At 41.4% G+C, this 11,827-nt stretch overlaps 1 protein-coding gene across 2 annotated transcripts in view; it reads right to left on the bottom strand.

Moving 5' to 3' along the window:
- Positions 1-11,827, bottom strand: part of LOC118332366 (WD repeat-containing protein 7) — a 141,759-nt gene that overhangs the window by 26,015 nt on the left and 103,917 nt on the right. For both annotated transcript variants that reach the window (XM_035667609.1, XM_035667610.1), the window contains exons 23-24: positions 11,003-11,230; positions 2,504-2,690 (exon numbers count right to left, since the gene is read on the bottom strand). In XM_035667609.1, the coding sequence (XP_035523502.1) occupies positions 2,504-2,690; positions 11,003-11,230 (415 nt within the window). The remainder of the gene's footprint in view (positions 1-2,503; positions 2,691-11,002; positions 11,231-11,827) is intronic.

Raw genomic sequence — 11,827 nt, 5'->3', positions numbered from 1 at the left:
GTGTGCGTGCGTGCATGTGTGTGAAAAAAGCAGGAAAAGTGAGTTTAAACTGGTGCAGACAGATCTTGGCCTTAATTTGTGCCATCTGCAGTGATATTATGTGCTCACACTGGTGTCTTCCCATCGACTCTGTGCGCACTCGTGATGCATCTAAAACAAGCTCTGCGTTACGTCTGAACACACCTTTAACCTTCTTGTGTCTGTACGTATTAACTTGTGTTCTCTTTTCATTTGAATGTATCTTCCTAAAAAAAATCATCGTGACTCATCTCTGACTCCTGCCTGATCATTACGATTAACTGATGTTAGTTCCAGCTCTATTTTGTGAGGCAGATTATTTGGCTCCGCTTGTGACAGTCGGTGCTTTCGGCTCCCAACTGGCCCTTCATTTAGTACAACTTCTGGTAAATTTAGCAAAGTTTTGACCTATGATAAGTATGTGTGCACATATATCACTCAAATGATTCAATGTAAGCATGTTAAACCTTATTTATACCTTTATTTTTTTTTTTTAGTATGTTGATTGGTGCAACGTGCAAAATTCCTACCATGCTTGGGTCTTAATGTTCCAGAGCTCTGTTCTATATGTAGTTGCATTGTGTACTTACATTATCCCAAATGTTTCCAACAAAGGTCATGCATTTTGTTATTGTGTTGATGTGAGAGACTCCCTAGTGGCAGAAATTACAGACTATATGTTTACCTATCTTAAGTAATTAATTTGAAAAAAGCCACTCTAATCAATATATATAATAAATGAGTCTGTCCACTTTTTTCAATTAATGACTGAATTTAGCCACTCACAACTATTTCTACACTAATCCCTCATTTTAACATTACTACCATAATCATTTACATAACAGTTGTAGTATTTCAGATGGAATTACAGAAGGTCTATCAGGGCTGATGATTGGCCAAAAAAAACCTCCACTCTGTTTTTAACAGAAATGTGTACCATATGGAACTTGATTTTTTGAGAGAAGTTTTGTTTCTGTTCAAGTTCTCTTCACTTTCTATTCCACTAAAAATTTATTCAACTAAAATTTAATTGCGTTGTTTTCTCTTCAACACACACACACACACACACACACACACACACAAGCAGCAGCACACACACAAGCAGCAGCAGCAGCAGACATATCTATACTCATTTAACCAGACTCACCCAGCTCGAGTTTCAGCCTTAATAGGATCAACTCATGTTGGCCAGTTAGATTTCAGCAGGGAGGAAGACACACACACAGTCCTTTGTACCATACGAGATGATGCCACTGAATCACCTTCTCTCTGTGACCTCTGACCTTCACTCATACAAAACGCTGCATTAACTCAACCACAACCACCACTTCGACTGTATGAAGGCAGCCAGGGCCTTTGACCTCCTCTCTGCTGGCTGTGATGTCAATGGAAGTGAAGCGGACTCTGCTGCTGTCAACATCTGTGATAAACACCAACTCCTGGCAGGGTTACCTCAGAGAGTCGGGATGGATGAGCAGTCACAGTTACAGTGACTGATACAAGTCGAGATACAAGTACCTTTAGCGTTTTTGAGTGAGTTCCTTCAAGCCTACTTTATTTTAAAGGTACCACAAGCAAGATACTGCACATGTTAAAACCGGTCTGGGCTGCGATTGGCCTGTAAACTGGTCATTAATATGTGAGGGGTTCTAAAGGGCTTTAAGCGCTGCTACTAGTAAGGGAAAACCAAACAAAATAGAGAAAAAAGCTCATGATACCACATGAACACAGACAGACACACATGCACACAGACAGAGGACTCACATGTCAGAGCAACGCAGACATCGTTACATCATCATAATGTCCTGCAATCACATTACAACCTGGCTTCCATAGCTCAGTGTGGCAGCTCTATAATGCCTGAGTGTTTCTGTGTGTGTGTGTGTGTGTGTGTGTGTCTGTATGTGCATACATCCGTATCTAGAAGCAGGCTGTTGTCTGTACTCTGGAATCTGAGAGGGAAGCCTGTACAGTCAAACAGAAACAATCAATCAACCAATCAGTTCCTGAGCAGCAACTGAGGAAAGAGGACTAAACCACAGTGTCTTTATGTTGTTCTGTATCACTTAAATCTGAATGTAAGCTTTGTTTTTCCAGAGCTGCTTTTTAGGTTTTTGGGGCCAAGTCCAAGTCAAGTCTTAAAAGACCAGGGGTTGGGTTAGCAAACAGGGTGATTAGGTGATTATACACTAATGAAAACATACCTATGAATATTATATTCCATTTGTGCCCATAGATTCTCCTCAATGTTACACACTGGAACTTCAATTGTTCACACCAGTCCGAAGTCAGGTCTCAAGTCATTTCCTCAAGATCTTTTACATCTAGATTTGGTCCAATAATTAATGACTGAATTTTAACATATAGCAGGCATGTGGACATGTAGACATATGGTATTTCTTGGAAAAAGTAGCTAAAAAGCTAAATTCCTAACATATATTATTTGACTTTGTATGTTAGTGTGTGTGTGCGCCCGTGGACTCACTTGGCCAGCTGCTTCTCGGCGTCAGCACAGAGCTCAAGCAGTCCCATGAGCACCGCCGACACGTCCATGTACGGCTCCCAGACGGTGAAGCCTCGGCCAATCAAATCGATGGCGGTGCGGCGGATGGTGCTGTGGGGAGGCAGTTTGGGGCTGGGAGGCTGCAGCAGCAGGAAGGTCAGTGCTTTACCTGCAAAACAGTAGAAACGGTAAAATCAGAGTAAAGTACAATACAGTCGGGGGGAGGGGGTATCTGAAAATGACAGGAGCTCGATGTGGAGGTCGAACCTCCATCAATGCTACAACTTAATCAGCTCTTATTTCAGAATTTCTTTCTCTCCTATTGTTGCAGACGTTAATAATATTAGGACACAACAGAATTAAAATGTGATGAAGGCATTTAGATACATTTAAAACTGACAGTGCAGCTGTATCAGCCACCGTGATGCCTCTTAATTCACATTGTTTAGATTTTTGCTAAAAATCTGCCTGTTCAATTTCTAAATCCTTATTGATTTTATTACGGGGGACAGTGCACATTCAACACCAATATCAATGTGAATGCACCAGCTCATTTGCATTTTCGACACCTTAAAGCATTTAAACAGACTCTGGTTGACGACCCATGACCATATGAGTTCTACAGGACTTCACTGTTACTGTAGAGCGCCATCTGAAACATGGGAACAAGGGGATCTTTTTATGACCAAAAACTAATAAACCCTAATGTTTCAAATGAGGTTTGGGTAAAAACGATTTAAATTTTGTGTAAGGCGCGCACACACATACACACACACATATACACACACACAGAGGATAAAGACAGCGAGCAGGATGGAGGATGGGGGTCACCTCATAGCTGACCTGACATTTGAGCCAGTCTCTGTGGGGACAGACTGACCATTAAGACTCTAGAAAATATCGCCATCCCTCAATAACACCCCCCTCCCCCAAACGCATACACACATGCACCCTTTCTGTCTGCCTGTCTCACCCACTCAAGCCTGAGGTCCAGAGCTTTTAGCAGAATCTTTTCAAAGCGCTTCAAAAAGATAAAGTCAGAGTAAAATTGAGATGTAGAGAGGCAGACTACATATCTGGTTTTGAAAAACGTTTGGAAAACCATATGAATCTCTCATTGCTTCTGTGGCTTATAATTTCCTTCCTAAATTTCTCTCACAGACAATACATTAGCATCAGGAAGGCCTTTTGCTTCTTCTACTGTCTGTCCACTCAGAAATCAATACAGTTGATTGCATTTTCGCTTGAAATGTAAAGGCTAAACAGTCATAATATGAAGAAACATATAATATAAAACAGATCATTTACTTTAAGTATTTATAATCATGTGGTGGATCTAAAGGTCCTGCAGTCTCCAGACACACACAGCTAATCTCATCTTCTGGATCTCCTGGCATTTCATCATCAGCCCGCCTTAAATGGCAAACCCCCTTCTTTATTGGTTTATATCCACACACACACAGCCTATGTATGGGGCTATGAAAGATATAGCTAGAGGCTAACCATGTTAGCATAGCAGGGTACGACTGTTATAATGTATACCGGCAGCGACAGTTAGAGCATTAATTGTGTTAGCATCGTTATGCTACATAGTTATGGGCGACATAGACTGTAAGAGATGGACATCGACGCTAACGTTTGTTAGCAGTTATTTTATGTCTGTTGGAGTCAAACATGCAGAATAGGTGTGCTCTTAGCTTGCTGTGACTGAATCAGTGATAGGGTGCTGAACTTTGCCCCTCAGCTGGTGAACGACATGATGTGAGCAAAGATGTAAGAGCTAAAATCAATCAATGTTTTTGTTTCATACATCAATATACATACAAACAGTGGACATAAATATCAGCAGTGATGAACTTTGACCTCCAGTTAGTGATTATTACAAACATTCTGTCAAGACCCCTGACAGAAATCAATTATACTCTCAGTTATACTATTGCTTTATGCTTTTTCAACCTGATTCGGATAGATTCTGTTTAATACCCGATGATCATAAATATCCTAAATTGTGTCTTAATTCAATACTGACAGGGTGCATGTTTGGTGCAGCTGCAAAGTTTCTGCCTGCCACAGAAACACTGGCTCTAGGCTGTTCAGTTGGTTGCAACCTATAATTTCACCGCTAGATGCTGATAAATTCAACACAACTGGACCTTTCAATTATTGCTCCATATAAAAGGAAATATGAAAAAATATGAAAAAAGTCATTTAAAAAAATGTGTGTTTTTAGGAGTCACGGGCTTGGGGTTGAGAGCCACAGCCGAGGCAGGGACAGAAAGTCAGAAAGTATTGACTGCCATTTGCAAACATTACTATCCTCCTAAGAGGAAATCAACTTAGCATTAGTTTCATATAAGCTGATAATCAATAAATAAACTTGGTAGGTGACTGTGTGGGAGGATGGAGAAGGGGGGCATTATGATTTATGGGTCATGGGGCAGAAGGTCACTATTCAAATTCAAACCTCTGACATTGTTAATATGTGTGTACGTGCTCGCCACACAGTGAACTAGCGGACCCCTCCCAACACAGAACGGGCCTCAGGGGTCATGAGGTCAAAGTTCACGCTGTGAGCAGTGACAGTGACAGTGACTGTGGGTGGGCAGGTGTGTGTGTGTGTGTGTGTGTGAGAAGGGGGTGGTGTTTATAATGAAATTGATGGAGGTTTAATCTGACAGACACATTTGCATTTAGAAGCCTCTATTTATTTATTTTTCTGGACAATTAAAGATGGCCATTAACAATCAGTGCTGTAATTGGCCGGAGTGAGATTCAAATTTACAGCCCCTCCCTTCAAGTTTGTGAGCAGAAAGTGACAGAGGTCTGGACTCAGGTCCATTTCTTACGCCGGACATCTTTATTTAAAGGCAGGCCCGAACCCAAATGAACCAATAGCTATTGACAAAGCCTCAGCTGGCCATAATGAGCTGTTGGTTAGAGTAGTAAACATGTCACATTAACACAGAGAGGGTGATTAGAGCAGGGGGAGGAGGAGGAGGAGGGAGGGAGTGAGAAAGGAAGGAAGTAGGGAGGAATAAAGGAGGGAGGGAAGTAGAGAGTGTGAAATAGTGACAGATTGGTGACGTCTAAAGTTTACCAGGCCGAGTCGACCACTAACAGGCTTTCTACTTTCTTTCCTCCACCTGCCCTGCATCCCACCTTCTCCTTCTCTTCCTCTGTTTGAGCGTAAATGAGAGGTGAAGGTAAATCAATGTTGGGGACTTGGTTAGTGGATGAGAGCCGGATCAGACTGGCTGCCGAGAAAAAGGAGAGATAGAAAAAAAAAGAATACAAAAAGAGAAATAATGGGAGCCAGTTTGAGTGAGAAAAAGGGAACGCTGTGCCATATACATACAGTATGTGATACAAATTCTCAAATAATAAGAGCATTTTGTCAACAACCACTGCATACATGCAATTAAAGATGGCTGTTAACCATTAGTGCTGTAATTGGTCAGAGCAAGATTCAAACTGTGTAACAATCCATCACTAACTGGCAGCCAGCAAGCTGACTAGTTTGCTACTGTCCTCTCTAGCACCAGCATGTTCGTGGTTAACTAGCATATTAGCGGTTAGATCGCCAACTAGCCCTCCAAGTAGTCTGTACGTCACCTAGCTTCCAGTACTTTGGGAAGGCATGCAAATTACTTTTGCCGTGCTAATTTCCTCACGTTTTGCTAGCCAATGACCAAGATGCGGCTAATGCTAAAATGTTCAAGAAGTTAGAATCATTAAATTATTTAAAAAATGATTTTGTTAATGGATGTTAACACCAATATTTGGCTACTGTGGCAAAATACCCTTTTCACAACAGCCGTTTTGACATCAAATAGTGGGGTAAACAGGGTTTTTCCAATGATAATGTTTAAGGTTCTGCTCCATATAGTGTCGCAGAGCCTTTCCAACATGAACAATAGCAGCACCCTGACTTTCTTTGACCTGAATAGAACAGAACCTTAATTAGTATCACTGAAAACACCTGTGTTTACCCTACTATTTCATGTCTCGTGGGTACATAGGTCTTTGTTTTTTCACGTTCCACCATGGGGAAGACTGTGGCTCAGAAGGAAGTCCACTGATCACAGGATTGGCGGTTTGAATAAGTGGGAGAAAGAGTGGCAAAAACCTGTAATCGAGCTTTTATTCAGATATATAAATGTAACTCTTCCACACAGAAAGCTTTCTTAAAAAATGTGGATAGAAATGCACTTTATGATAGCTTAAACCCTTCAAGTTCATCTCACATACTGACCCTGTTCAATTTTCTATAATACAAAATGAAACTCCAATCAGCTCTCATGAATGTTTTAAAATGCCACCGTTCACAGTGAATGGGCCTCAGTAGGGACTCGAGGTATTTTGACATTTACTATGAGCGTTATTGTCCAGAGATGGTACACTGATGTACAGTTTGTCTCTGTTACCCTGTCCAACCAGATCCCCCCTTCCCTCTGTCATCATCTGTCCTTCATTCCTTCCTCCCTTCCCTCCTCCTTTCCTTAAGCTCAATCTCCCCCTCCATCTTCCCTACATTTCCCACCTCGCCATATGAAAACATCAATCTATACTGTGCTGTATAGACTACTGTACCCTCCCTCTCTCTGGGTGGACAGCTCTCATTCATCACACACACAGCGCTGTATGCCAACAACACCAATCCATCTTTCAATTTCATAACAGAGAGAGGAGAGGGGGAGATGGAGATTAGAAGGAGGGAGAAAAACAACAGACTGAATGAGAGCTGGAAAAAGGACAGAGAGAAAGGAAAAGAAAGATAAAATGGTGGAAGATGCAGGACTAAAACTAGCAAAGCACATGAGAAAGAAACAGAGCAGAAAGCATACAAACTGCCTCCACCACATGCTTTTTACATTAATCTGCAATTGTCTGCTTCAGCTTTTTAAGAAGTAATTACATGTTTTAAAGGGTTCAGTCTCTCTGTGAGGTCAGTTAAAGGAGTAGGTTGCCCTGCGGTTTTTAGTTTGGTTCAGTTAGTAGAAATTGTCCTCCAAGAAAAACAACAGCATCAGTCGATGTTCTAATGGCTAAATATGAATTATGTTTAGGTTAAAGTGACAAGGACGTCTAGAGGCCATGTGAATTAGGAATTATTGTCTGTAAGGAATAAAAGCAGGCGTGGCATGACATTACACCCTCAAAATCTAAGTAAGGAGAAGAGGTAGATAGATAGGTAACAAAGTGTGTGACTTTGACATAAGACTTTTGTTCATTCCTATATTGAACCTATACTGCTTTTTTGTAACATGACCTGGGTCATCACATACCCCCAAAGGGAAATTATGGAAATTTTTCAACCCGGTTTTGCCATTTGCTGTGTTTCCCAAATGTATTGCAAAATATAACCGAATTTCAAGTAAATCGGCAGAGAAAAATGTAAATGTGTTATATGATTAGGAGTTTGTTCATTGAGATAATCTGTATCATTTCTATATGTTTCATGTAATAATGTGAGGAAGGTTCCGTCACATCCCACATGTGTGGGGCTATCATGGAAACAGTCACAACTTATTCAGAAAAAGTCCCATTGAGAGCATTAACTGTTTTTTGAAGTTCGATGTTTTTTTTTAATTTTGCTATTTCCATCAAACTTTTGTGATGCAATACTTCAAAATGCTCTTCAAATATGTTGGAAACATGGCTATTGTGACTCATGCTAACTTTGCACTCACCATCTCTGCTGTAGGGTTTTCGGGAAATATGGACTCTCGCAAAATGTGATATATGGGGCCAAGTTGTGCAAGCCTCCAAATAAACATGATTCTTACATAAATCATTTTAAACACTGAGTCTCTGAGTCTAACCAAAAGTAAACACAGAAACTAGCCATAGTTTCGGGACAGCTCTGTTGCCTTTCTGCCTCTGCCTTCATTCCTTTTTGTTTTTCCTCTTCCATTTGATTCAGCTCCTTGTCTGTGTACTCCAGTTCGAATGAATACGTTCAACCATCAGAGTGAAATTACTCATGATTGTTCTCATAATGATCCAAGGGATGATCTGCTATTGTATTTCGCCTTTTCAGTTTCCTTAGAAGACCATGTAAAAAAAAAATCATGCCTGGTTGAGAATGGCAGGGTAGGATATGGCAAATTGACCTGATTTATATTTTTCTACCATTTTGGTATGTTGGTATGATAATACTTAAATTCAGTAGTTACTTGTCAAATATAGTATACAGGTCACTGTCCAGGTAAACATCCTCTATACCTGAAATCTGATGAATGTATTCTCTCCTCCATCTGACACGTCACATCCTCTTGACCCTAGTCTAGTCCCAGACTGCTTTGCTCAAGCATGTAATGTCATGTCAAACCATTCCCTCTTTATTTATGTCACTGTACGACTCTGTGATGACACCACGTTGACAGCTGTAATAAGATGTTCTCTATATTTCAAATCCCCTTATACTGACACTGCTGCTGCTACGCTTTCATATGCTTGTTTCTGACTGCAGGGCTTCAAGCTTCAAAGTGTGAAGTTATTCTTACTCTTGTGACACTTATATGAATGAAACTTACCCACAAAGTGAGCAGAACAGGTAACCTTATATAAAACCTACTCATGATGAAAAAAGCACTTTACGGCAAGGTTGTGCAGTTCACAGAGTTTGCTGTTTGACTTGGGGCACATGTAAGAGCAGGCCTCACGGTAAATATCAAGAGGCTTAGGATGAGAATACAGAAATTTTCTTGCATGAGGCCTGTTGCTTTTTGGGTGAGAACAGTGGTGAATTTGTCCATTGTTGGATCTTTGTCCTTTTAACTTTATCTTAATTAAGAATTTTTCCAACTTTTTTTATTGTATTTTATCTAGGCAGAGTTCTAGTATGACTGCATTAGACACTGATGACTCTCAGAAGTTTGGTTTACCCAGTTTAGTGAAAAAAGTATCATATGGTATCACAGTGTCCAAATGACACCCAGCCTGAGGGGTCAGTGAAAGGTTTTAAAAGGGTGGAGCTCTACTCAAGGGGATCAATTAAACCTTGAGTTGTTTTCATCTGATGACATGGGCTTGGGGTTGGGGGTTTTCTGGGGTTTCTGTGTATGTGTCCAGTGAGTCCACACAGGTGAGCTGACTACTGTGTACAGGTCCAACTAAGCAGCATCACGCTCCACAGCCTATCAGTGAGAGCACAGGCTCTGTCGCTGGGCGGACGCCCCCAGAGGCAGCCAATCAGAGCTCAGGAGCAGCGGGATGGAAGAGCAGCTCTGCTTAGTGCAGGTTTGATGCCCACCAAGGTCCAACGCTGCAGGCACAGCGTGGCACAGCCTGGGCTCAGTGAATGTGTGTGTGTGTATGTGAGTGTGTGTGAAAGTCAGTGCCAAGCTCCTTAAGGTGTCAAGCTTGGTGGGTGAAAATCAATCCCATCTCTCCCCTCACCTCTAATCCGACACTGAAGTTTCTACTTTGTCAGTTGTGTAGTTGTGAGTTTGGAAAGACCATGATTCCGGACCAAAACAGGAACCACTAAACATTTTGGTATGAGGAGTTGTCAATGATTGGTACAGGAGATTAGACATCACTTCACAACAAGTAAGACTACGACAAACACAACAACAGTAACTGCCATAAAAACATTATTCTAACAAAACTAAGAGTCTACAACCACGTTAGCAGTTCTGTGAGACTGTACTTAGGCACAGCGGTGCTTTGCACTAAATGCTAACATGCTCACAATGGCAATGCTGACATTGAAAAGTAACGTTTAACGTAACGTCTGATCTTAGTTTAGCTACATTTACTAAATAGCACTAAACACTAGCTGGCAGCTGAAGTTGATGATGAATGTAATTTTTTTGCAGGTATTTGGTCACAAACCAAAAGACTGGTCAAGAGGTCAGGGGACCACATAAGTTATTTGGATTCATTAGCTGGGGACCTTGAATATTTGTACCAAAATTCATTTTTAATTCATCCAAAAGTGGTTGAGCTATTTTACACAAACCCAAACTCAACCTCAAGGTGGTGCTGGAGGAAAGTCTGGACCAAAGTGATGCACCAACTGACTCTACCATCCCTACAGCCACACTCCTAATGTGGCTAAAAAAGAACATTGAGGAATCAATCAAATCAAACTGTCCAGGCCCTCATTACTGATTGGGGAGAGGAGCCCACTCGAAGGGAGCTTGAGTCAGTGTTTAGAAACCAAAAGCTGGACAAGAAGGTTTTTTCTGTATCTCCATTATTGTGGATACAATTCAGAAACAAGATTATAGAAATATAAAGAATCACAAAGAAAGAAAATTAAGTGCAGCACCACGCACAGTGTCAACTTTTTAAAGTCCCTGTTTTCAACATTTACCCTCTACCGCAAAATTGTACATTGTGATCTTCTTGAATTATCACTCTTACTTCTCAGACTGTAAACTCAGATATCTGGACTTACTGATCACATTGGAATTATGACATTATTTGTTGATATCAAGTAAATGGCAATGAGTGGGTTATCTCTGCACTTACATGTGTGCCTGGCCAGCGAGTAGTTGGAAGACCCTCCGCTCGTCAGTCCGAAGCCCTCAGGCGCCTGTCCGCCGGTTCGAGCCCGTGCTGCACCCTTTGGAGGTTCAATCTCAGCGCCAAACTCAGCCCCGATGACCCCCAACAGCACGATGGCGGTGGCTTGTTTACGGCGCTCCTCGTATGAGTTGGAGATCTTCTTCGCATTTGGTGGAAGGTTAGACAGACAGCCTGGCAGAAAGACAGACAGACAAATAAACATAAGTGTCTTGTGGTGGTTCTCGTTGATTTAGAAGTGTTAACCCTGGTTAACCCCCAGCACTTGGAGATCCCAAACAACGTGATTGTGCGTCTCAAAGCAAAACTTCTGCAGTCTCACAAATTAATTTAGAAATATGCACCATGTGAGAACAATACACACTAAACTAGTAAGGTCTTCAAGACTACATTTTGACACAGATGCAATTGACCACTTTGCCAACACTGGCAATTGTATTGCATTGTGTCTGCATTATTGTTAAATATATTTGATCATAATACAGTATAGTTTATAGCAGGGATTCTATACATTTTCAGACATTTTATCCCTCAAAAATCCCAAGCAGTTACACCCTTATTCAACTGTAATTTAAGGAAGAGGAAGAGGAGGAAGAAGAAGAGGAAGAAGAGGAAGAAGAGGAAGAAGAGGAAGAAGAGGAAGAGGAGGAGGAGGAGCAGCAGGAGGAGGAGGAAGAGGAGCAGGAGGAGGAGGAGCAAGAGGAGCAGGAGGAGCAGCAGGAGGAAGAGGAAGAGGAAGAGGAAGAGGAAGAGGAGGAGGAGCAGCAGCAG

Source organism: Morone saxatilis, unplaced genomic scaffold (assembly GCF_004916995.1).
Source record: "Morone saxatilis isolate NCDOM2014 unplaced genomic scaffold, NCSU_SB_2.0 Contig21, whole genome shotgun sequence".
NCBI classification, from domain to species: domain Eukaryota; kingdom Metazoa; phylum Chordata; class Actinopteri; family Moronidae; genus Morone; species Morone saxatilis.
Note: the sequence above shows the minus strand (reverse complement) of the source record. Positions and strands in the feature narration are given on the sequence as shown.